This window comes from Xyrauchen texanus, chromosome 47, assembly GCF_025860055.1.
Source record: "Xyrauchen texanus isolate HMW12.3.18 chromosome 47, RBS_HiC_50CHRs, whole genome shotgun sequence".
Taxonomy (NCBI): domain Eukaryota; kingdom Metazoa; phylum Chordata; class Actinopteri; order Cypriniformes; family Catostomidae; genus Xyrauchen; species Xyrauchen texanus.
This window is the reverse complement of record NC_068322.1, coordinates 11,100,181-11,122,006: the sequence shown is the minus strand read 5'-3', so window position 1 is coordinate 11,122,006 and position 21,826 is coordinate 11,100,181. Positions and strand designations below refer to the sequence as shown.

Genomic DNA, 21,826 nt, shown 5'->3' with positions numbered 1-21,826 from the left:
GCCTGTTGTCCTTTGTCTTGGAAGACTTTAATGTACACTTTTATATGAAATCTTTAGTTTTTTGGCAATTGCAATTTCTTGTATGGCCTTCATTCCTCAAAATAATGATTGACTGACGAGTTTCTTGAGAAAGCTGTTTCTTTTTTGCCATTTTTTACCTAATATTGACCTTAAGACATGCCAGTCTATTGCATACTGTGGCAACTCAAAAACAAACACATCGACAATGTTAAGCTTCATTTAATGGATCAAATAACTTTCAACTGTTTTTCATATAATGGCAAATTATTTTCTAGTACCAAATTAGCAATTTAGCATGATTACTCAAGGATAAGGTGTTGGAGTGATGGATGCTGGAAATGGGGCCTGTCTAGATTTATAAAAAAATTGCTTTTTTCAAATATTTATTGTGCTGTTTTTTTTAAAATCAGTAATGTCCTGACTATATTTCTGATCAGCTGAATGCCACTTTGGTGAATTAAAGTACAAATTTCCTTCCAAAACAGCAAAATCTGTACATTTTTCCAAACTTTTGGCCGGCAGTGTGTGTGTGTATATATATATATATATACACACACACCGATCAGCCACAACATTATCATCGTGCCGTCAAAACAGGGTCAACCTGCATCTCAGAATAGCATTCTGAGATGACATTCTTTTCACCACAATTGTACAGAGCAGTTATCCATCTGGCACCAACAATCATGCCATGGTCAAAATCACTGAGATACATTTTTTCCCCATTCTGATGGTTGATGTGAGCATTAACTTAAGCTCCTAACCCATCTCTGTATGATTTTATGCACTGTACTGCTGCCACACAGTTGGCTGATTAGAAAATTGCATGGATTATTGTTGGTGCCAGATGGGTTGGTTTGAGTATTTCTGTAACTGCTGATCTCCTGGATTTTCATACACAACAGTCTATAGAATTTACTCCAAATGGTGCCAGAAACAAAAAACATCCAGTAAGGGGCAGCTCTGTGGATGGAAATGCCTTGTTGATGAGAGAGGTCAACAGAGAATGGCCAGAATGTCTCAAACTGACAAAGTCTACGGTAACTCAGATAACCGCTCTGTTCAATTGTGGTGAGAAGAATATCATCTCAGAATGTTATTCTGAGATGCAGGTTGGCACTGTTTTGGCGGCACGAGGGGGACTTAACACAATATTAGGCAGGTGGTTTTAATGTTATTGCTGATATATGTATGTATATATATCAAAGAGAATTTATGAAATGGAATGCACTTGACTTGTGCCATGTCTTGACTATGTATTAAGTGAACTCTCTTTGAGAGTATGAAACTTCTGCAGTCGCTAGTCCAGAAATAAGCAAATGGAAAACACAAAGGTCTATAAAACTGACAATTGTTTTAATTTATTTTCTGGTATTTTTAAGACATGAGTATTTGATTTAGGGTTCGGGGTGTTGCTGCAATTGGCTGTTTCTCTCACAGTCAGACAGACATTGTTGTGAGATCGTTGTTGCGTAAAAATCCTGGCTGTCATTCAGAGGAGGCAGCCTTACAGGCAGAGCCATCCGTCCCTCTACGAACATCTCTAGGGACTGAACCCGTCTCTCCTGCTGTAGCCAGTACAGCATCTCAATACGGTCCCAGCGTATTTTCTCACAGTATGGCCGACCCTGTGACACAATCAAAACAGTACTGACAATAATCTGCGTTTCTGGAGGCAGGTGACTGACAGAGGGCTAGCAAGCTGTGGAGCACTCACCTTATATGTGACAATGCCATTAAAATGGGTTGTGATGTGGCCAATTATCTCGAATATCTCTTTGTCTACAGCTGAAATCTGAGAGTTGAGCTTCTCTCTCTGTCTTGCTTCCTCCATTCTAGCCATAGATGAACCATGATAACCTGTGTTTACATCCAAGAGAAGAACATATATATAGTATGACTTCAGAAAATGAGCGATAATATGTCTTAAACCTTACGACAATCCTGGATTTGTCAAGAAAATTTCACAAGCAAATATTGTTTAATATAAAATATTTTATGCTAGAATCTTGTATTTAGCATCTTTAAATATCTTTTAAATATCTATCAAAGCCATGCAAAAAACTACCAGACACATTATGAATGGTTGCAGATAGAGGCAAGATATTATACCTTGTTGAAAAAACCTGTTGGGATTAGATGCCACTCTCTCAAAGTCCTCCAACTTAAACAGCAATAACTCCCTCTGCTGGATCAGCTGAGCAGCCTGTTCCCATGCAGAAATTGCCTGAAAGCACAAACACACACAAACCCTTGCACAGCCAGTTGCATCAAGCAGGTGATCAGCATGATGGAAAGTCAGAAGTGGTTAGTCTTCGTTATTTCTACCTCCTGCAGATGGTCTCTGTACCCCGGAGAGCTGTATTTGATGGCCATGTCTATCCGCTGTCCTTCAGGCAGATAGAGGGCATTCCAGACTTTCTCGAGCCTGGTCTGCATCTGGTCTACATCCAGCAGTCCAGCAGCTGGGCCTTCACCCTGCTCTCCAGGAAAAACAGACTTCAGAACATTTCATAATAAGGGTTAATTTAAAGGAATATTCCGGATTCAATACAAGTTAAGCTCAATCGACAGCATTTGTGGCATAATATTGATTATGACAAAAATGTATTTTGAAATACTTTTCTTAAAAACAAAATTCAAAAATCAAGGTGACAGTGAGGAACTTAAAATGGAAATGAATGTGGCCAATTTTTGAACGTTAAAGTACTTACTTTTTCAAACGTTTAGCCACAAGATGTAAATAATATGCATGTACACTAACCATTTCAATGTAAAGATATAGAAAATTTTACTCTTTTACTTAAGTCTTTTCCATAATGATTTAATGTCATCAAACTCTAAAACCCTAAAATGACATAACATTTAATTTTAAACAACTTTACAGCTCAAATAATAGATGAGTTTTAACAGAAAAAAATAATTTTAGTGCTTTCATAGAATTATAAGCTTCACATTTCTGCATTTAAACCCTTAAAAATTGGCCCCATTCACTTCCATTGTAAGACGTCTCACTGTAACCTCGATTTTTGCTTTTTTTAAAGAAAAGGAGGGACGATTTGAAATTAATTTTTGTGGTAATCAACATTATGCCACAAATGTGATCAATTCAGCTCAACTTGTATTAAACCGGACTATTCCTTTCAGTTTGAAGAAAAGCAAATTATTCAACTGGAGTAAATAATCTGGTGTCAAACATTTTTTTGTCCACATTGAAGGTGAAAATGCTGCGCAATGTGAAACAATAACAGGCAATCATGAGCTGTTTTCATGTATAGTACAGTTATGAGGATTGGAATTTTGGACCAATGAGATTCTGCAGTGGGCGGGGCTACTCAGCACAATGCCACAAAAACAGAGCATAACAGTGCCCACACATTTTCATAGCCGTCCTGGTTCTGAAAGTGTTTTTCCCATGTATTTCTAAGACATGAACCATTCTAAACTCATGAACCAAATCAACCAGCTGCAAGGTGAATCACAACATTACAAACTTTGATTTGAAGTAAAAAGTATTTGAAAATCAGAAAGACAAAGGTACAAGACTGTGCACTTAACATCTTTCATGAGGAAATGAACTACAATCCTATGAATCATTGCGAATTACATAATTGAAATAAAATGATGGAAAAATATAAAACTACTGATTTAGAATCATTGTTTATTATTACAGAAACAATTTATTTTATTGCAAAATGTTCCTTTATATGCAAATATATAAGAGTTTGAGAGCTCTTTTGGTGATCTTTGTTAGTTGATTTGTAAGTTGTCATTAATAATCAATTACCCTATGGAAAAAAAAATGTGTTTTTCACTTCTGGAACCAAACTGTTGCTTTCTATAGACACCAGATGATCAACAAAATGGCTTGTCCCTCTTTTAAGTAAAAACTATGATAGTATTTCTTGTTGCTGCATTGCATTGCAACTTGTTATGACACGGTGTAAGAAAGTAAGAGCTAGGATTTGCTTTGAAATTATTTTTGCTAAACAGAAGCCTACACTAAAAACAAGAGCTACAAAAACAGTGAAAAACAGAAGTGCAAAGTGTCATATTATGAGGAAAAGAGTATGCACTTACCACATCCTGAATGTTCTCATTGGGATTTTTCTCTGAAACACATAGCAGACATATCATTACCCATTCATACTTGTTGGGCACTAAATGAGAATGCATTTTCCTACATGTACCAGTATACTACAGAGATATAGCTTTATAGTAGAAAATTGTTAATGGATGTAAAATATAACATGCCATCCAGTTTAGGTTCCTTCCCAAGTCCTCCCATTTCTATGGTGTTGACATTCCAGAAACCAGGAAGAAATTCCTCCTTCTGTCTCCTCATTGAATTGATCCTTTCCTGATGCCTTCTGGAAAACACACAGTAAGGCAAGCAGACAGATATTAAACTAAACAATAGGGCCTGGGTAGCTCAGTGAGTATTGATGCTGACTACCACCCCTGGAGTCGCAAGTTTGAATCCAGGACATGCTGAGTGACTCCAGCCAGGTCTCCTAAGCAACCAAATTGGCCCGGCTGTAAGGGAGGGTAGAGTCACATGGGGTAACCTCCTTGTGGTTGCTATAATGTGGTTCTCGCTCTCGGTGGGGCACGTGGTGAGTTGTGTGTGGAGCTGTGCGCTATGTCTCCGTGGTAACGCATTCAACAAGCCACTTGATAAGATACACGGATTGAAGGTCTCAGACACAGAGGCAACTGAGATTCTTCCTCCGCCACTAAGTGAGCCACTAAGCCAACACGAGGACTTAAAGCGCATTGGGAATTCCAAATTCCAAAACAAATAAAACAAACAAACAGACAATTTTTTGTGTGTGTGTTGGAGTGGGCATATTGTTTTGTTTGGTCACTTGCTGACCTTAGCACTGACATTCTCAGTATTAGAAGTTAAGCAGATCTGTCATCTATCTATATAATATTTGTAATGTCTCAAAGGGAGCATGGCGTTATTGTTGATTGATGATGACTCACTTCTGAGAAAGAAAATGCTCTATTATAGAGTACCAAGTGCAAGAGAAGTCTAATAATCATGGCCTTGACCGAATGAATGCCTGCTGTTTACAGACCTTCTCCTCTCTTCCTTCTGCATCTGAGCCAGTTTGTGTCTCTCTTCTTCCTCATCATCACTGTCATACAGATGAAACAACACTGACAGGTAATCAGAGTCCTTCAAAACCAGAGAACAAATAACAGAAAGAACTGTTCAAACCAGATGAAAGCCCTGTATCAGAAATGTATTTAGGCAGTACACAAATTAACATCTTATTAACAACTAACCTGGTTGGAAATGTAGTTGAGATAATCATCCAGTGATAGCTGACACTTCCACCACTGAAACCAGGCTCTGTATGCTCGTGTGGTCACATCCACAGGCCTCTTTCTGTTTGCAGCCCTCTCTGTTCTCTCTCTGTCGATAATTAGAGATTTCACTCATATTTTTGTATCAAACATTCACAAATTGAACTATATCACAGTAAGTATACCGGTGGTGGAGGATAAGAAGCAAAGGGATACAGATTATATGAAAAGAGGACACCTGTGGGATATTGCAGAATGGATTTGACCTCCTTAGTAATGGGTTCATCAGTTTTTCATTAATCCTTCTTTTCAGGCAGCACATGGCATTAGACAGTATGGGTTCAATCCTTGGGTCCTTTTCAAGACAAAAAGGCAATTATATTGACCCCACTACATGAAGTGAGGTCACTTTCTGCTAAAAACAACTACATTTATAAACAAAATAAACAAATCCTATATAATAAGTTTCTTGCTGTACACAGACACCATACAAATATAATTCAATATTGTCACAAAAAAGTTAAGACAATTTTGACATGCCCTTTTTATTATTTTAATATGTTTCTTGAGGTTCACGTATAATATTATTAATGTTTTTTGCGCACAACTTTTTTTTCCATATATTTGTAAAATGATCATTTTCCACCCTCATTCTGCCCCTCTGTCAGAAACACTCTGTTTTGGTGCTGCTTTTCCTTTAAGACTTAACAGTAAACACCCCTTTTATGATTGGCTCTCTGATCTTGACTGACCTGCCATCTCACCACTACTGGGCGAGGCAACGGAAGTAATAAGGTAAAGTAGGTGTTGATGTGTTGTTGTGGAGGTGGTTGGATACAAATGTCTACCACAATGTGACATCACGATGTGGGGGAAGTAGGTGGGAAGTTTTGAGTTCTGAAGCTTTTACAGTTTTTATAGTTTATGGTACAATAACCACTTATATGTCAATAGATCAAGGAAAATTGGACCTCTTTAAAAACCTCAACATACATCTTACAGTAAATTTAGTCAACAAGCCTTAGAATATTGCAAAGAATATCACTTGCCTCATCAAAGTTGAAATACTTTGTTGGGATAGTTTTGGATAACTCTTCATAGATTTTCTTTATTTCCATACTTTCTTCAACAAAGTTCCGATCCATAACTGATGCTGAGTCAATCTATTAAATATTTAGAATAATGATTAAAATAATAAGCATCCTAGATTTCATGTTGTGTTAGTGATGTTGCACATGGAAAATACTGTAAATAAAATTATAACAATTTGTGTCTTTGCCCTAAAGCTGTGTGATATCAACTAAAGATGTACCACCTCTTTAATGAGGTCATTGTAGACTGGTGGGTACATGCTGAGTTTGATGGTTTCTGGAAAAACCCTGTCGGACACTCGGGCTGCTGCCGTCTGCACGATAATTTGTGGCGAAATTGCCACACTGACCACTGCTCCCTGTGGGTGTGGAGGCTTCTCAAACAGTATTTTACTCTTCTTCTTCTTCTTCTTCTTCTTCTCCTCCTCTTCCTCCATCATTTCCTAGAAGGCAATCCCCATATCATACCGGTAAAATAACAATAAAGTCTGTTATATAGGAGTCAAGGTGTATGTATGGGGTGTATCTGTGAGTATGATTCTCTCTGTATCTCTGTAACTTCATTATAACATACTGTCTCGTATATCATGAGGAGTGCCCTAATCAGCAGTGTGACTGTTTCTGCATGTACCTGTAGCCTTAGTTTGAGCTTTTGTAGTCTTCTGGATCCATAGTCAGTATGGGCTTTGATAAGTGGGGGCAGGTCTGTCTCACAGTTACTCACATTGTTGACATCATCATAATCTTGTAACAATCTAAAACACACATATAGTAGCATATGCCTGCATGCACCAATCAAATTGTCAAAATTGTATATATGGACACTGTGATGTATGTATTGACATTAGCCACTTTTCCAAAAACTTGTCTTGTTTTTGTTCATTTCATTATGTTTTCCCCCTAGAATTTTGTAATAAATACATACTTTGTAACCGTATCTATTTTGAAATCGCCTTTTTTGTTGCAGTTACGAGCCGAACTGTAACAGCCATCAACTGGCCAGCCGGGGCCAAAAGTTTCGGAAAAAGCCTTTGGCCTCGAGAAAGCCCCAAGGAGGCATGATAAAGCCCCGGAAGTGACAGTGGGAACGCAACTGGCCCTGGCACACATTAGCTCGTCCTCATTTGTCCCAACATTGGAAACGCAGCTATTGACAACCGTGAAAGATGGTCTGTAGCAGCCCAACCTCCTCAGGTCATCTGCAGGAGTGATGTGTTTCTCCAGGCTGGATGTTGGTTCTGTTGACAGCAGGACTAATGGGGATGGAGGCCGACAGGGCAGTCCAATCTCCAGCTCCTCCAGAAGTGTCTCCATCTGTAGGTCTGGCATGGAACAACATCCCTGAGATGGCAGAGGAACAAATGTAGACAAACAATAATATCGATTCAACATGCAGCTGCTGGAAAAGCTCCAATGGATGGATAATCCTTTGTGAAGTTTGAACCAACAACATTTTGGTTATCAGTTCAGATCTGTTACTGCAAAATCACATCACCCCATCCAATAAGAGTAAGCCTTGTAATACAACTATTTGAGATATTGTTCACATAGTCATAAAATGTCCTGGTCACCTTCATTCTAACAACTCTGTTTTGATAGGGATCCTTTTCTTGTTTCGGTATACTAGGCACGCTGGCTGTGGAACCTGAACAAGCCATTCTCTGGTTGTGTTTCTTGCACATGATTGGCTCCATGTGGTAGGGCAGGAGGTCATACACACGTTGCAAATCCAGCTCCCCAATTTTCTCTTCAATCTAAAGACAGAGGAACTCACTATAATGACTTCTCAATCAATTTCTCACTCTCTGAAACAAATAAACACACAGACCTCCTTGAGTTCATTCTCCACAGTCTTTTCCAGAGGTCTACACATCATAACCCTTTTCATGCGATGTTTGGCATGAAAAAACAGGTCATGTTTACGTGGGCAGGGCTGAGAGTGTGTCAGTAACATCCCCTGCTGTCGTTCTCTCTGTGTTGCAGCACTTGGTCTCCTTGTAGCTTTGATTCCAGGGACAATCCTGGATTTTATGGAGCGAACGTTTAAGCTGCAACCAGATAGAGCAAAAGTCTTCTATGAAAAAGAAAGGCTATTGTAATGCAAAGCAGGTAAAAAGAGAGGACATACTCACAGGTTAGTGCAGTCTGAAGCCAGCTGAGCTGCCAGCCTGCTTCGGTTGGCATAGTCACTGAAGACGCCGCGCCTCCTTAAAGTATCCATCAAGTGTAGGTAGTGCAGAAAAAGCTGCTCACAGATGTCCAGCACCTCACTGAATGTCTGATTATGCAGCTGCACGTTCTCGTCCCGAGTCAGCGTGATGTCAACAGGTGGGATTTTCAGGTCATGCCAGATCAGACCCAGCTCAGAAATCAACACTGCTGTCTACAACAAAAACAGAAGAGATATACAGTACATGAATTAACTCAGAAATAAAAAAATCCATCAATTCAACCACATATAAAGTGTTTTTAAATTGGAGTTTGCTTGCATGAACAACACATCTTACTGTCTAATCTCAGACTGACCAGAGCCTGTTGGTCTTCATGGTAGATGAAGTGGAGCTGTGATATCTGAGAGATTCTCTCCTCCAGCAGTTTGCAAAGCTCTGCCAGAGATGTAGGAGTGGTTTTATTCTTCTCATAAGCAGAAAACCTGGATCTCACCTCCTCGGCCCTGTCTGAAAGAACTTATGATTTATTTTATGTCACTTTGATGTCAAAACATGTTAGTTTCTGAACAAAGTACAAACCTTTCATCTTGTCCGGGTGAATGAGAAGTGAGAGAGGTCTCAGAATGTTCTTGAAATGCTGCTGAACTTCTTTACTGTGGATCATGGTCTGGATGAGGTCCTCACATTTGGTGTGCTCCATCCAATGCTTTGAGTGGGCAGTAAATCTATGTGCACTTGTTATTTCTCCTGTCATTCTTTAACTAGAGATGCTTGGACATTATCTTGTCCTGCAGTCTGCTTAGGTCTGCTATGTTGAATAAGTCTCACATATCTACAAAGAAATTACAGTTTAACATGTATTAAATAAGGTGGTACATCTGACATCACATATTTAAGCAATTAAAAACAAATAGAAAATGTTGCAGTCAAACAAATAATAATAATAATACAATTAAATAAACCTTTCAGAGTTTCACATAACCAAAATTTTAAAAATCGAAATTAAAAATAATAATAATCACTCGGGAATAATTAAGGTGCAAAAATAAAACATTTTCCTCCTCCTGAAACGTGCACCATAGTCTAATATACAAATATTTTTAGGTTTAAATCAACTTCCAGGCACTTTAGTGACTGTGATCGCACATTTATGTGTCACAATTATGCGACTTAATTAAGTCTCAAATTACAACTTGTTGGGTGTTTAAAATATCTACTAATAATTGAGGATCAAAGGTAAGATCGTTATAAAAATGTCAGAGCCAAATGTAGGCTATTAGAACGCTCTTCCTGCATGCCGGAGTCCAAACAAGCGGCGTTGTCATGGAAACCACTGTAGGTCACGCATGACGTCATTGCGCAACCCTGGAATTTACTTCTAAAGTCAGTTAATGAAAAACTGTAAACATTTATTCTATCGATAATAAACTATGTTAAGCAACATGGGTGTCTCCAAAGTTTTGATAATATACCAGCTGTTTGTTTGCTGACTTTTAGACTTCCTTATATGAGACATAATAATTTGGGTCGTTTTGGATTTTTTTTGGAATAGTTTACCAAAAAATTTAAAAGATATCATCATTTACTCACCCTCATGCCACCATGGATGTGTATTACTTACGTCTGCAGAACACAAACGAAGATTTTTTTAGAAGAATATCTCAGCTCTGTAGGTCCTACATGTACAATCACAGGCATAGCCAGAATATAAGAGGTTATTCTTTAAGTTAAAATATATATTTATAAAATAGTAAAAAAAAAAAAAAACGATGCAATTGCAATGATTTCTGAAAGTGTGAATGAACTGTTTGATTGCACCTATTCTCTGTTGTTAAGGACAATTTGGTAAAGATATTTAGGCAAAAACTTTATTTTTTTTGAGGCCCACCCAAAAGTGTGTACACCCTTGCCTATAATGCAAGTGAATGGTGGACAGAACTGTGAAGCTTCCTAAAGCTCATAATGGCAGCATACAAGTAATCCATATGACACCCATGGTTAAATCCATCTCTTCAGAAGTGATATGAATGGTATGGGTGGGAAACAGATCAATATTTATGTTCATTTTAACTATAAAACTCAACTTTCACCTCCACATTCTTCTTCTTTCCGTTTATTTGTGCATATCACCACTTTTTGGACAGGGAGGAGAATTTATAGTAAAAAGGACTTAAATTGTGATCTGTTTCTCACCCACACCTATCACTATCGCTTCTGAAGATAATAATAAATAAATTGATCAATTGTCACACATTATACATACATTTCTGCATATACATGATGAAATTATTTATTTTTCACATATCCCAGCTAAGCTGGGGTTACAGTGCAGGGTCAGTCATGATATGGCACCCCTGGAGCAGGTGTTGGGGCTTGAACCCCTGACCTTCTCGACAGTAACCCAGAGCCTTAACCGCTGGGCCACCACTGCCCTTAAATGTTCCAGATATAGATTTAACCACTGGAGTTGTGTGGATTACTTTTCTTTTTTAAATGTTCCAGTCACCTTTCATTTGCATTGTATGAACCAACAGAGTGGAGATGTTCTTCAGCTTAAGAAAGTTATACTCATCTGGGATTGCATTAGGGTGAGTAAATGACAGGAGAATCATAATTTTTGAGTTAACTATTCCTTTAAGATTTAAGGATAAAATGTATATGAATGTGTAAACGAAAGTATACCTATAAATGTTTGGGAGTATTTAAAATGTTCACCATTTGTTATCACGTTTTAGCTTTTAACTCATAAGCTAGTAGTCTTTTGCGCGCTTTATCAACAAATATGTATTCTTTGTAACTACATAGGCTAATTGCCCCCCAAAAAAAAACACACACACACACACACACACACACAATTTTTTTTAACTTATACATTGTAACAGTTTAATTTGGTCAATTGCTGCACATTATAATCACTGACAGAGTATGGATGGTTCGCAGTGCATGTATGAAAAATGAAACACACCACTTCCGTTTACATTAGCCCCTGTCATCCGGAAGGGTGGTACCTGCTCAACTTCTGCAAATATTCTTTCTGTTGCCTCATGCCTGTCCAATTAAAACAACATGGATACGAGAAAGTTTTCCAGAATAGCGCTGTGATCAATCTGTCCATGAGTGTTTAATATTTCTATCTCGTGTTGAGGACATAAAGACCCGGATCAGTATTCTCACCTGGAATTATGCGCGCGTCAGGTACGCTGCTTTGACGGAGCCAGTCTCGGGTACAAATTCTCTGAAGTAAGGCTTTGGCTCATACTCATTGCAGGCAAGTGTTTTCGGTTTGCATAAACTAAAAAGCACGACATTTTCAAGGTTTGCACCTCTGTGTATATGTTTGTGTTTTTGCTTGTCTAATTTCGTTAAAGTTGGAGTTATTCATGTAATTTTTTGGGCTGGTGGGAATTGTAGGACCGAAGACGTTCCTGGGGGGGGAGAAAGAGAAGCTAGACGCAACGTAACGAATGGAACAGACAGATTGCAGGTGTTTCGAGACGCGTATTTAAGGGTTGAAGTTCTCTTAAAGGGCCGTTTACACCGAAAACATTTTTGTTTGAGCGTTACGTCGCGTCCGGGTGTTATCCCCCCACGCGTTTTTTAAACGCCGTGTAAAAAGACAGTAAACTTTTTAAGCGTGTCTCGAGACCCCCAATTATTTTAAATGTCTTGCGTTTAGTTTTTTCAGCGCAAGGACATGCTCGGTTTGAACTGCCCCTTACATGGCGTCTAAAAAACACAGGGGAAAAAAAAAATCATCTAGACTCGGCGCAACGGTCAAATACGTCCGTCTGGCGCATGTTGACAGAATTAAGTATTGTAAAACAGCGCGGACGGACGCAAAAATATCCTCTGTGTGAACGGCCCCTATTATCACAGGCAACGAGGTAAAAACAGCAATAGATAATAAATAAAACAAAGTATTTACTCTGCTCTGCTTCATCCGTATTTTAATCTTTTCGTTTTCTTTTCTTTTGTTCTTAATACTTGGTTTTAATAATAATAATAATAAAAACCCAGCATATTAGTCTTAATCTCTGGACCCAAAAGAGTGCCAAACAATTATGGTGTACAGCAAATTACTCATTTAAGACTTGGAAGGAACTGAACTAGAGGTTATCAAATTAAACATATTGTTTAATTTATTAGGAACCCCACCTACTTCTCCAGCTTTACTCCTCATAAGCATTACATTTTAGTATTTGGTCAAAGTTGTTCCTCTTATAGACACACAATGAATGAATTTGCTAGTATTTAGCCTAACACTTCATATTTGGGAGTGCAGTGACAAGACACCACATGTCTCATGTCATGACTGTAGTCATATTGTGTCCTGACTTTAAACGAAGATGTGTCCCTAAAAGTTTCTTAGCCCATTTTTCATTTCTGCATAAGTGAAATTCAGCAACGCTGTCACGAAAATGGCTTTTCCCCCTCCTTTTCACTGAACAGACATGGTGTTCACGTTTTGCTGTCATTGTGCTCAGTCATGCTGTCGTTTATTTACAGAGGTAACATGACCTCTGCGGCTGAGCTTTTTAAACTAAATACCTGCATCCTTTCTGTTTTCCCACGAGCACCTGCTTTGATAGCAGTGATTTGAGGACTTGGCAGAGGCCTGGAGGCCCATGTCTTGTCACATTTACAGTTGAAGTCTGAAGTTTCAACTTTCATTTAGGACATCTACTTTGTGCATGATACAAGTAATTTTTCCAACAATTGTTTACAGACAGATTGCTTTACATTTAATTGACTATATCACAATTCCAATGGGTCAGATGTTTACATACTCTTAAGTTAACATAAAACAATCAATATTTATGAAGGCCAGATGTCTTTTGCTGTATTTTTGGTCGAATTTAATCAAAGCTTAAAAATATCACTCATGAGCCAACCACGCTCAACACTTGCATGTTTAGTTTTCTTTCCTTTAAAAAGGAACTGAATGTGTTAAAGGGTTAGTTCAACGTAAAATGAAAAATCTCTCATGCCATCCCAGATGTGTATGAATTTTTTTTTTCTTCTGCAGAACACAAATTGATATTTTTAGAAGACTATCTCAGCTCTGTAGGTCCATACAATGCAAGTCAACAGGGTCCAGAACTTTGAATCTCCAGAAAGCACTTAAAGGCAGCATAGAAGTAATCATTATGACTGGTTTTTATGGATTATTTTATGTCTTTTGTAAGCCTTTTGGAGATTCAAAGTTCTGGACCCTGTTGACTTGCATTGTATGGACCTACAGAGCTGAGATAGTCTTCTAAAAATCTTCATTTGTGTTCTGCAGAAGAAAAAAAATTCATGCACATCTGGGATGGCACGAGGGTGAGTAAATGATTAGATAATTTTCATTTGAAGAAATTAATTATGAAAAATCTTAGATTCATTGCAATAAATTATTTTAATCTATTGACAGCCCTAATATCACCCTATTATAATAAAAAAAGTTGTAATGTTTGTCTATCCAAGTACCTCCTGGGGCACACGTATCCCTACGTAGGAAGTCACTGGTCCAGAATGTTATTTTTCAGCTCTGCTACCACCACACCTCTCTTTGGTTGCAAAATGTTTGCTAATTCAGCTTGTATTTATGTTCCACTCTAATAGTTGCCATCTCCCAGACTGCAACATGCAACTTCCGTTCCTCTTTTTGCCCCAAAAATAGCTCACCATTCTAAGATCAACAGGCGAACAAAAGAACAGGCTTCACCATCGCCAACTCCTCCGACCCCCCTCATTTTCCAGTGCCATGAGTGGTCAACCTCGGAGGATCCGTCTGAAGCCTTGGCTGCTGGCACAGGTGAATTTGATTCTTAAATTATCTTATTGACGACATAAAAAAAAACAGCAGCCAAATGATTGTTTCGAGTTACAAAAGCTCACAATATTGACCATAGAATATTTTTAACCTTATTTGTCTATGGTAAATAAAATAGTGTCCTCATAAACAATGGAAATAAAGTGTATTTAAATTTTTTTGTCAGAACGCTTAAATTATTTTCAGATGCCGCCTTGCTTTCATCCATCCAGCACTTCCAGAAAACAGCAATCTAATCTTCAATCTAATTTATCTAATCCATTGTTTCTATTCAAAATCTTCTTCATGCTATACACATTTGGTGTGAAAGGGCTTAAAATGGAGGAAAAATTTAAAGTGGAAGGTCATTTGAAATATTTGCTCACTGGGCTTGTTAAGTGGAAGGTCATTTGAAATATTTGCTCACTGGGCTTGTTCTAAATTAGTAAACACTTCTCAACAGATTAACAGTGGGAAATACCCTGGATTGCATTGGCTCAATCAAGAGCACAGGCTGTTCCGGATTCCTTGGAGACATGCCACCCGTCATATGCCAACCCTGGAAGAGGAGAACACTATATTTAAGGCAAATATAAAATATATATCTATAATATTATTATTAAGGTGTTTTTTTTTGTGTATTTTTGCATCCAAGCTGTTTTTGTTACCATTTTGAGGGTATTTCATATTATCCTCTTATATGGGTGCTTTGATCCAATACCAGACCTGAATCATTACAGGCTGTCAAAACCCCCTGAATATATATTTGACTATTTTTTGACTCCTCTAAAATTTGCACTGTCATTTAGGGGGAATTATCAGCGCCTTTTGGAGTTGGAAGGCACTGAAACACCTAGTAGTTTCACTTCTCAGTATTTATTATTATCATTAAAAGAAAGTGATTGACAAAGTGAGCTAGGGAGATTAGGTGTGCACACATGTACTCATAAGACCTGTTAAATATAGTGTGAAAACTGTGTTAAATGTCTTTTGCAACCATACTCGGAGAACAAAAACTGGAGCGAGTTTTGATTCCACTTCATTGCTGTGAGGTTATAAGTAAGAGAAAGTCCTGAATCATTTAGAGATGTGTGGTTCAAGACCCCATGACATCAAAATTAGAGTTTTGTGGAGTTTAGGCCATATTTGTTAGATTTAAGGCCATCTAAATGCTAGTGTACTCCTAAACGTTGGCAAAATTCACTTGGAAGAGATGCGCTTTAAAATGTATCATATATATGTCATCCAGGAAAACGGACATGTCGATGACTCATCTTGCACTACCCATATTTTTATCCAATCAAGTGCTTTCTAGAATGAGAATGTCCCTCCACCTGTAATTACACCTGCAACCAACTAGCAAGTAGCAAATCATGGTTCATGGCTGTGATTTTAACTAATTAAAAAATACATTGTAAAATAACTCATAAAAAAAAAAAAGATGAGCCCTTCAATGTGTCCCATCCAAACTTCCTGTTGTAATAGATTTCAACAAGACAGGAAATAAAACGTGTGCTTGTCAAGTTAATTCATGGGGTCTTAAAGCTGGGCACAGTAGCTTTGGGATATAGAAATGGTCAAAAAGTCTCTAATGGCAGTTATGTTTTTCAGTCCTTCTAATTGATTTTTCTCTCTGCAGGCTTGGGCTCTGGAGACAGGCAAGTATCAGGAGGGAGTGGACGAGCCAGATCCTGCCAAATGGAAGGCCAACCTCCGCTGTGCTCTAAACAAAAGCAGAGAGTTCAGTCTCCACTATGATGGCACTAAGGACACCCCTGTCCAGCCCTATAAGATCTATGAGGTGTGCGATCAGTCAGTCAATGGAGGTATGGACCAGGAATGCATACCTTCCAGCCGGTGACATGGCCTAAATACTCTAAATTGGCTGTAAAATGAAAGCTTCATGTTTGAAAACATACAGTTTTGTGTTAATTTCACTGTATTAAAGCAATTTTCATGTGATAACACTACTAATGACATGCAAGGAAATTTTGGAAAGAATCATTTATATTTTTGTGGAAAGCCATATTTGATTGGACAAATTAGTACTATTCATCTGATTGAGCGGAGAAACTACAACTAACCAAACACATCTCTCAGGGGTAAGAGAGATCATACCTAATAATTTACTCTTTTCTTGATTTTAGATGCAGGAGAGGATGAAGAAGAGGAGGTAAGTGTTAATAACTTGATTCAATATAGGTCAACAAAAAAGAAGCAATTAATGAATCAACACTGTCTTCATATACTAATTGATTGACTTTTATTTTATTTCAGCTGCCAAACTTTGTCAACCTCTCCATTGGTAAGATATCCTCAAAATGTAGGTCATTTGGTTGGATTTGGTACTCCTGAATCTATTAGCTTTAGCACTCAGTAGCTCTGTTCCAAAACCTAGTGAGCTGACTAAATAGGAAGATACCTTCTATGGTAACATCCAAACTGAATGAGTTTTCCACTCATAATTATGACTCAAGTGTGCTCAACTCATAAATTTGATCATTTTGACATGACTTGAATGCATCATTAGGCTTTTATGCTCCTTACCTACCAGCCTTCATGTTGGGAGCACTATGTGCCTTAATATGCTGTCTATATATGCAACTCACAAGGTTTTAAAGTGCAGTATGTTAAGCTCAATCAACCACATTTGTGGCATAATATTGATTACCACAAAATATTTTTTGATTTACCCCTCCTTTTCTTAAAAAAATAAATAAAATCACTGTTTCAAAAGTACAGCCACAAGACATAAACAACATGTGTGTGTGTGTAAGGGAGAGTCCACCTATTAGTCCAATGTCAGCATCCATTAGCGTGGATGAAGGTCTCTGCGTGTTCTGTTCTATCGTGCACATAAAATAATACTTTGATTATTTGAGTTCCATGTTTTATTAATCTTATAATTTATTCTTTTCTTTATTTCATCTGACTCCAATTATGAAAAAACTTGTGGATGTATCTTATTATTTTTAGTAATTCTCTCTTCTAGTCTGCATTTGTTATTTCAATGTTATTTGGGTCCTGTGTCTGGCCGACACAGGTCTTTTAACTACAAAACTCATCAGTTTCAGTTATTAGTAAGTTTTAGACTAAGTCCCTGTAGATTCTTGTCTCACCGTTTAGCCCCAGTCAATTAAGTTCTGTTTTACAGATTCTCTGTCCTACTCTTGGTACGCGTTTAATTCTACTTGGCTAAGTCCTTATAGATTCTCGTTTAGCCTTTTAGTACATACTTAACTAATGGGTTACTTCTGAAGTAGCTTAGATAAGCAAACTCTGACCATAGATTTGTAGTAAATAAGAAATCTACTAAAAAAAACAGTCCTTCAGATTGAATCTCAAAGCTATCAATGAACCAAGCATAATAATATAATTAGTTGCATTCCATTCAAACATTTACCAAACATAAGAAATTCAAATTGCAAATACCTGGTATAGAAAAACTACACACATTTTCTGTCTGGGATAATTTGACTACAGAGACCCTGATTTCTTTATCATTACACACATCAACTGTGCGGGACATCTGAATGCAGATTCCATGAGCTCTGGGCCAGCTTTCCTTAAGTATCCAAACCATGAACAAAGGGAATTTTGGGAGTAATTAGGTTTAGAAGTCCTTGGGTCATACCTAATTAACATACAGGCAGGGGCACAGACCTCCAGAATTATACAGCATTTGGCAAAGACCTTATAACTTTGTTACCATTAGTTTTTATCAACATGGGAAAGAGATCATTATACCAGTCGCACTGAGACATTTTAAATTATACCAAACATTCCTAGTTACATTATTTGTATATGTCAGATATGATAATTGGTTACATACAGATATTCTGAGCTGAAAGGGACAGAGGAGTAGAGGGGGGCAGATGTGTGTGAGTTTTACAAGGACAGGCCTAAATTGGCCTGAGGTTAGATAGAGGTCAGATGTGAGATTTGTGTTTTATGGTCTTTAATTAGCAGGGTGCTCATCTGTGTAAGAGTTTTATGATGTTGGTTCTTGCAGAGTAATTTGCCTTTCCCGGAAGTAATGCAGACAGTTTGGAGTCAGTCTTACATGTGTAAATATGATTTTAGTGTGATTACATCACTAACTACTCTTAACTTTGTTGCCATGATGATATTATGTCTACAAACCCTAAAATGACTGTAAAAATTACAATTTAAACAACTCTACTGCTCAAATAATACATTTTTTTTTAACAGAAGAATTAATGTAAGTGCTTTTATAAGCTTCACATTTCTGTTTAACTTGTATTTAACCTGGAATATTCCTTTTAAACAGCTAATATGTAGTTAAAAATTATGTATATTTTGGTTTTAGTTTGATTTGGTGTCTAACATATTCTTTTTGTGCTGTACGTGGGGTGCTTATTTCCTGACAGACCCGAGAGCTGTTGAACCTCGAAGCTACCCTGCATACCCTACTAGAGTTGATGTTCCATTCACCTCTCCTATTGCCGACAGCTTTAATCCCATCCATCATAACTCTCCAATGAACCTATTAGAAGTAGTCCATAATAATACAAATGGAGGTGCTCCTATGACCACTCATCTTGCCCAGCCTGGTACTGCCCCTCATGAATTTACCAGTCACGGTCCAATCAAAGTGGAGCAGGGGACATATCCCGTTCATTGTGGAGGACATCCAAATAGTTTGGGAATGGGGACTGGAGTCATACCGCCGCCTGTCCTTCAAGAAGTTGTTTCTCATTCTGTTGGGCCTACAGCCATAGTGGACAGCCCAATGCAAGAGGTGCCAGCCCAAGTGGAAAACCAGATCCATCCCTGCATCTCTGAATTGCTGAGCAGTCCTCACATGTTGCCCTGTAAGCCTCTAATCCCTTGTTGCAATCGCGATTATTGCCGTCCTGGATTACCAGTGCAATTTAAATGGGATGAAGACATACTTTAAATCTCATAAACAAACTAGTCCCACCCATCTATTTTCAGTAATGTTGATGTTAATTGACCAGGAGGTGTGTACAGAAAGATTAAAACCAGCCTTAAATAAACCTTTACTCACTCTTGGCTATCAATGCACACCTTAGCTGTGTTGATGTGAAAAATAAAAATGAAATTTTCCCCTCTCTTTTCTCGTCTCTAGTAACTGATCTTGATATCAAGTTCCAATACAGAGGTCGGACAGCTGGTTCTTTGACCGTCAGTAACCCTCAGGGTTGTAGACTTTATTATGGTAACCTGGCACCCACACCTGAGCAGGTGGAGCTTTTCGGTCCAGTCACACTGCACCAGGTGCTGTTTCCCGGAACTGCTGAGATCCAAAACGAAAAGCAGAGGTTCTACACTGATCACCTGCTGGACGTGATGGATCGAGGGTTGATTTTGGAGATCAGGGGACAAGATATCTATGCCATCAGGCTGTGCCAGTGTAAAGTGTTCTGGTCTGGGCCAGGTGTGCTTGAGCAGGGTCCGCCCAATCCAATGGAACGGGAGAAGAAGATCTGGGTGTTCAGTTTGAATAACTTCCTCCAGGGTGAGTGAAATCTGTTTTCTTGCATTCAGATCCTGTAAGGAAGTTCCTACTACAGTTTGGAAATTGTAATAAGGACTCGTGATGTGCGTTCAAGAGATATATAGAATAAAAAGAATGTGTTGGGCAATTTCATATTTTTTTTTTATGTCTTTCACATCCCAAAAAAGACAGGGAACTTTTTTTTTTAGAGCTATTGCAAAAATATGAAGAGAAAAAGATGATCTTGAGGTGTGTAATTGGTGAATGATCTGTGTTTTATCCTTCTTGTGCTGCCAGATAGAATGATGGGAAATTTATTTTTGGAACTAAGTGGCCACACAGGCTTGTTGCCTGCTTTGTTCAAATCATTGTGATGCATCTTGCTCTTTTTTTTTTTTTTTGGTGCAAGAATGTGTTCTATTTGAACGACTATGAATCAGCTAAATAATTAATATTTTATGGAAAGCTAATCACTTATTCATAAAGTTACTACCGTGTACCTTACATATTCACACTTACAATTTATCTTGATTAATATCAAAAAGCTCTGCCATGATTCTTTATTTGATATGCTATTCAGGGCTCATCTCAAAAATACATTCATTCCAACATGACTTGACAGCGCTTGATTTCAGTGATCGGACTGTATTTTTATTGAGAGTGTGTGAGTCAGTTATTGTGATCAGGGTTCAGATTTGATGATGATAATAAGGAAATATTCTCGTGTACTGAAATGACTGTATTTTTGGCAGGTCTCATCATGTATCAGAAGGGGGAGGCACCCACTCCACCTCCCTTTGAGATCTACTTCTGCTTTGGTGAGGACTGGCCGGATAGAAAGCCCAAAGAGAAAAAGCTCATCGTCGTCCAGGTGTGGAGATGAGATTAACCTTGAAACCCCAAAATAAACCCTCATTTCAGGGTTTCAAGCCTATATGACTCGTTTTATTTCCATGGAACACAAAAGTAAATGTTAGGCAGAACAACAGTTCCAGTCACCATATGCTCTTACATTCATGCTTTCATTCTTTGTCTCCATCTAGGTCGTTCCAGTGGTTGCAAGAATCCTGACTGAGATGTTTTCAGGTGAGCTCTCCTGGTCTACAGACAGCATTCGGCTCCAGATCTCTAACCCAGACTTGAAAGACCAGACGGTGGAGCAGTTCAAAGAACTCCAGAGACTGTTGCAGAGCCAAAATGCTCATGCCACATGGGCTCAGAACATCCACTAACTGGGGCGTAACCCAGGCACCATTACTCAAAGTTGAAACCATTTCAGCTATTTTCATGACAGTCTTGTTTATTACACAGCACTGAAATTGTCTGTGTAATGACTGCTCAAAGTAGACGTCCTTTGGTTTCTCTGACAGTTGGAATATATAGACACCCTCACTGCTGCCTTAATAAAAACATAGCCACAAACATTTCCATCGAAGACCCATTGATGTTTCTATTTTTTTTCCTCATCTCATGGATTATTCCCTTATGAACTTTATTTTTGTTTTCTCTGTAAACTGGTCTTTAAAATGTTATATTTCAATAAATACCATTGCAGTATTTTAAATGGTTACAGGGATGATCTCCGGTTGCCTTGTATGATTAATTTGTCTTTTAGTCCTATGAAATCAAAATTAGTGTTTTGTGTTTGTCCATGTGTTAACTTTGATGCCATCTATGGTCATATACTCCTAAAAGTTGACAATACTCTTTTAGCAGATATATATATATATATATATATATATATATATATATTTATGCACATTTAAAATTTAAAAGGTGTACCCAGTAATGTTTTACCGGTTAAAAAAGGTTTTACTACTAAAGAAATTAATTGTAATTTTGATACATGTATAAAATCATGACCGCTCACATGAGGACTCCAGTCACATCAGTAACCTTATAAAAGCGGTTTTATTCTACACAGGGCAGGGGTTCCCTCATGGAGGCTGCC

At 38.0% G+C, this 21,826-nt stretch overlaps 2 protein-coding genes across 3 annotated transcripts; one reads left to right on the top strand and one right to left on the bottom strand.

Moving 5' to 3' along the window:
* Positions 1–1,395: 1,395 nt before the first annotated feature.
* ccdc87 (coiled-coil domain containing 87) lies at positions 1,396–9,768 on the bottom strand. The gene is made up of 18 exons (XM_052120591.1): positions 9,179–9,768; positions 8,955–9,106; positions 8,561–8,811; positions 8,257–8,476; positions 8,000–8,182; positions 7,615–7,769; positions 7,060–7,183; positions 6,653–6,871; positions 6,387–6,500; positions 5,604–5,692; positions 5,317–5,446; positions 5,106–5,206; positions 4,268–4,391; positions 4,102–4,218; positions 2,350–2,499; positions 2,134–2,248; positions 1,739–1,881; positions 1,396–1,649 (listed from the first exon to the last, which is right to left on the bottom strand). Exons 1-18 carry the CDS (start codon positions 9,351–9,353, stop codon positions 1,419–1,421), a joined length of 2,793 nt encoding a protein of 930 aa, XP_051976551.1. The 5' UTR covers positions 9,354–9,768; the 3' UTR covers positions 1,396–1,418.
* A 1,830-nt stretch (positions 9,769–11,598) lies between these two features.
* LOC127638902 (interferon regulatory factor 6-like) lies at positions 11,599–21,445 on the top strand. 2 transcript variants are annotated; one of them, XM_052120638.1, is made up of 10 exons: positions 11,599–11,867; positions 14,262–14,396; positions 14,857–14,979; positions 16,033–16,219; positions 16,541–16,566; positions 16,671–16,698; positions 18,785–19,228; positions 19,507–19,896; positions 20,628–20,746; positions 20,919–21,445. In XM_052120638.1, the coding sequence occupies exons 2-10, from the start codon at positions 14,346–14,348 to the stop codon at positions 21,105–21,107; spliced, it is 1,557 nt and encodes a 518-aa protein (XP_051976598.1). In that variant the 5' UTR covers positions 11,599–11,867; positions 14,262–14,345; the 3' UTR covers positions 21,108–21,445. The 2 variants fall into 2 exon arrangements, with proteins under 2 accessions (XP_051976598.1, XP_051976599.1); XM_052120639.1 differs by lacking the exon at positions 11,599–11,867 and having other exon boundaries at positions 14,208–14,396.
* Positions 21,446–21,826: the final 381 nt, after the last annotated feature.

Excerpts from the sequence above, each read along its gene's own strand:
- ccdc87 (XM_052120591.1), bottom strand. The coding sequence starts at position 9,353 with ATGACAGGAGAAATAACAAGTGCACATAGATTTACTGCCCACTCAAAG. Across the intron at positions 5,447-5,603 it reads ATGAACCCATTACTAAGGAG|AGAGAGAACAGAGAGGGCTG; the intron begins GTCAAATCCATT and ends AATTATCGACAG. Across the intron at positions 1,882-2,133 it reads CAACAGGTTTTTTCAACAAG|GTTATCATGGTTCATCTATG; the intron begins GTATAATATCTT and ends ATGTAAACACAG.
- LOC127638902 (XM_052120638.1), top strand. The coding sequence starts at position 14,346 with ATGAGTGGTCAACCTCGGAGGATCCGTCTGAAGCCTTGGCTGCTGGCA. Across the intron at positions 16,220-16,540 it reads CGATCAGTCAGTCAATGGAG|ATGCAGGAGAGGATGAAGAA; the intron begins GTATGGACCAGG and ends TCTTGATTTTAG. Across the intron at positions 20,747-20,918 it reads AAAAGCTCATCGTCGTCCAG|GTCGTTCCAGTGGTTGCAAG; the intron begins GTGTGGAGATGA and ends GTCTCCATCTAG.